The following is a 2,795-nucleotide window of genomic DNA, read 5'->3' on the forward strand; positions in this document are numbered from 1 at the left end:
GTTCATTTTACAGAGGAGGAAACTGAGGCAGGTCAAGTGACTTCTCCAGGGTCACATAGCCAGCAAGTGTCTGAGACTGGATCTGAACTTTCTGATTCCTGGCCCAGTGCTCTGTCCACTGTGCCTCTTCCTCCATTCCCCCTCTCTGGGCCATCTTTCGGGGGTGTTTGGGGTTCATACACCGTGGAAGGGGAGGGGGCCCAGCTCAGCTCTGGGCTGAGGGATGGTGTGGCCGGTGACCCCGCCGCCGCCCCATACCTGGTATTCCTCTGCAAATCCGTAGTTGCTGTCTTTCTGATTCTTCTGAATGTGGGCGGCCAGACTCTCTGCAGGGATGTCTCCCAGGGAGCTGGCAAGGAGGGAGCGGGCGGCTGACGGGGACCACTTCCCAGCGCTGGAGACCAAGAGCTCGGAGCACCCTCGAGGTCATGCAGCCCAGGCCTGTGCCCCAGCCCGCCCCCATTTCACAGAGGGGAACAGCGAGGCCCAGAGACCAGGAGAGACTCGCCCAAGGCCCCGCTGTGAGGCGCCCAAGCCAGGGGCTCACCTGAAGACCGCATGTGGGGTCTGAGGCTCCTCCAGCAACTTTGTCCTGGAGAAAGAGGGAGCGGACGGAGGTGGGAGGCCAGCCTGGCCCCTGGCGGCCTGCCTCCACCCCCTGAGGCCCACCCTGAGCCCTCCGAGTCCCGGCTCGGCCTCACCTCTTACTCCTTCGAAGATAGAAGACAAGCAAGCCCCCAAGAAGACCAAGGAGGAGGATTCCAATGACGGCGCCAGCAATGACCCCTGGAGGGGAGGGCACGGGCTAGCCTGCCTCGGCCCCCTCCCCGAGGCTCCCCCCACTCCCTGGGCCCCCGCCTGGCCCGGCCTCACCTCCACTCTCCGTATAGCAGGTCACTGGCGCCGAGGTGGCGTCCATCCCCGCCCAAAGGCTCCTCAGGACGGCCTTGTAGGTGCGGGCCGGCTGGAGGTCCCCAACAGTCCTGGAGCCGTCACAGGGGCCGGGCCACGTGCCTCGCCGGTGGCCCACCTCAAACTCGAGGACCTCGAGGTTGCCCTCGGGGCAGGCCAGGCTCAGGAGCACCCCGTAGCCCCCGGCGGTGCTGGCACAGGAGACGATGGTGACGGGGTCTGGGGCTGAGAGGAGGGCGTCAGAGGCCGTGCCGGGGCCTTCCAAGGGGCCCTCCGCCCCGTCCCCTTCCCCTCTTTGGCAGTCCCCGGAGGCCAGGCCTCACCTGTGGAGGCGTTGACTGCCCGGGCCGGACTCTGGGCCTTGTCCTCGGTCTCGGACCGCACCAGGAACTTGTACCAAGTGCCGGGAGTGAGGCTGTCGGCGGTGAAGTGGGTGCCGTTGGTCAAGACGTCCCTCTCGGACTCGCCCGAGAGCCAGGACACGTTGTATGAGTGCTGGCCGGAGCCCTCCGGCTCTGCCCAGCCCAGGCTGATGGAATTGTTGGTCTGGCTGCTCACCGTCAGGTTCCTGACCTCATTGGGGACTGGCAGGGCAGCGAGAGGCATGGAGGCGCCGGCCAGAGGCCCGGCCGCGCCGCCCCCTCGTCGAGCCCCCGAAGAGGGCCGGCCCCCCCCTCCCCTCCCGGGGCAGCCTTACCTGTGAACGTGTAGAGCGTCTGGGCCGGGCCAGGGACGCCGTAGCTCGTGCTGACCACCCTGAATTCGTACTGGGTTCCCGGCTCCAGGGGGCTCGCAGTGAACCATTCGTCCTTCGTGCTGGCGGGCTCTCCCAGGACCCCCTTCCTGCCCCAGCTGACCTCATAGATGTAGTGGGCAGCCGGGGGGCCGTCGGGGACCGTCCAGCGCAGGGACACCGAGCTGTTGCTTCGGGCCTCCATCCGGAGCTCTCTGACCTTGTTGGGCGCTGAGAAGTAAGAACATGGCGGCGAGAAGCGTGGCCGTGGCCTGGGCGCAAGGCTGACGCGCTGGCCCTGCCGCCTGCCCAGGACACACGTCCTCCAGCACGCAGGCCCCGGAGGCCCCGGGAAGGCCCGAAAAGGAGTGGAAAGGCCTACTGAGCCCCAGACCTCAGGACTGGAACCCTGGACCCCTTCTTCCCCCTTGGCTTTTCCCAAAGACCTCCGCTTGTTACAGAGGGCACCCATGGAAGTAAAGGGGGGAAGAGATGACCAGCCGTGAGAGTTTGTTGTTGTAGGGCCAAAGCTGGGGTCGAGTCCTCCCCAGGTCCTCTCAGAGGGCTCCCAGGAGCCCCTGGGCCCCCTCCCACAAGGCCCAGCCCCCTGTCTCACCTGTGGCCCCCTGGATGCTCTGGCCAGAACTGGTGACATTATTCCTCTCTGCCTGCACTGTGAAATTGTACAGGGTGGCGGCATCGAGCCCCCCCACTTCATACTCCGTCTGCTCTATGCGCTTCTGAATTGGGCCGCCCCCTCCAGGCCAGCTGCAGCTGACCCAGTAGGTGTAATTAGAAGTCTGGGGGCCGTCGGGGACCGTCCAGTTCAGGGACACCGAGCTGTTGCTTCGGGCCTCCATCCGGAGCTCTCTGACCTCGTTGGGCACTGAGAAGTAAGAACACGGCGGCGAGAAGCGTGGCCGTGGCGTGGGCGCAAGGCTGACGCGCTGGCCCTGCCGCCTGCCCAGGACACACATCCTCTAGCACGCAGGCCACGGAGGCCCCGGGAAGGCCCGAAAAGGAGTGGAAAGGCCTACTGAGCCCCAGACCTCAGGACTGGAACCCTGGACCCCTTCTTCCCCCTTGGCTTTTCCCAAAGACCTCCGCTTGTTACAGAGGGCACCCATGGAAGTAAAGGGGGGAAGAGATG

General features: G+C 65.7%; 1 protein-coding gene across 1 annotated transcript; it reads right to left on the bottom strand.

Moving 5' to 3' along the window:
* Positions 1–72: 72 nt before the first annotated feature.
* On the bottom strand, positions 73–2,783 carry LOC123256061 (receptor-type tyrosine-protein phosphatase H-like). Its single transcript, XM_044684754.1, has 7 exons — positions 2,262–2,783; positions 1,610–1,876; positions 1,236–1,496; positions 874–1,137; positions 702–786; positions 548–592; positions 73–349 (listed from the first exon to the last, which is right to left on the bottom strand). The coding sequence occupies exons 1-7, from the start codon at positions 2,620–2,622 to the stop codon at positions 175–177; spliced, it is 1,458 nt and encodes a 485-aa protein (XP_044540689.1). The 5' UTR covers positions 2,623–2,783; the 3' UTR covers positions 73–174.
* Between the last annotated feature and the right edge of the window lie 12 nt (positions 2,784–2,795).

The sequence above is a fragment of the Gracilinanus agilis genome, unplaced genomic scaffold (genome assembly GCF_016433145.1).
Source record: "Gracilinanus agilis isolate LMUSP501 unplaced genomic scaffold, AgileGrace unplaced_scaffold55777, whole genome shotgun sequence".
NCBI lineage: Eukaryota > Metazoa > Chordata > Mammalia > Didelphimorphia > Didelphidae > Gracilinanus > Gracilinanus agilis.

Bases quoted from the DNA above. Each gene is read 5' to 3' on its own strand.
- LOC123256061 (XM_044684754.1), bottom strand. From the start codon at position 2,622: ATGTGTGTCCTGGGCAGGCGGCAGGGCCAGCGCGTCAGCCTTGCGCCC. The intron at 1,138-1,235 runs GTGAGGCCTGGC...CCCTCCTCTCAG, and splicing joins GGCAGTCAACGCCTCCACAG to CCCCAGACCCCGTCACCATC. The intron at 350-547 runs GTGAGCCCCTGG...CCTCCTTGCCAG, and splicing joins ACCCCACATGCGGTCTTCAG to CTCCCTGGGAGACATCCCTG.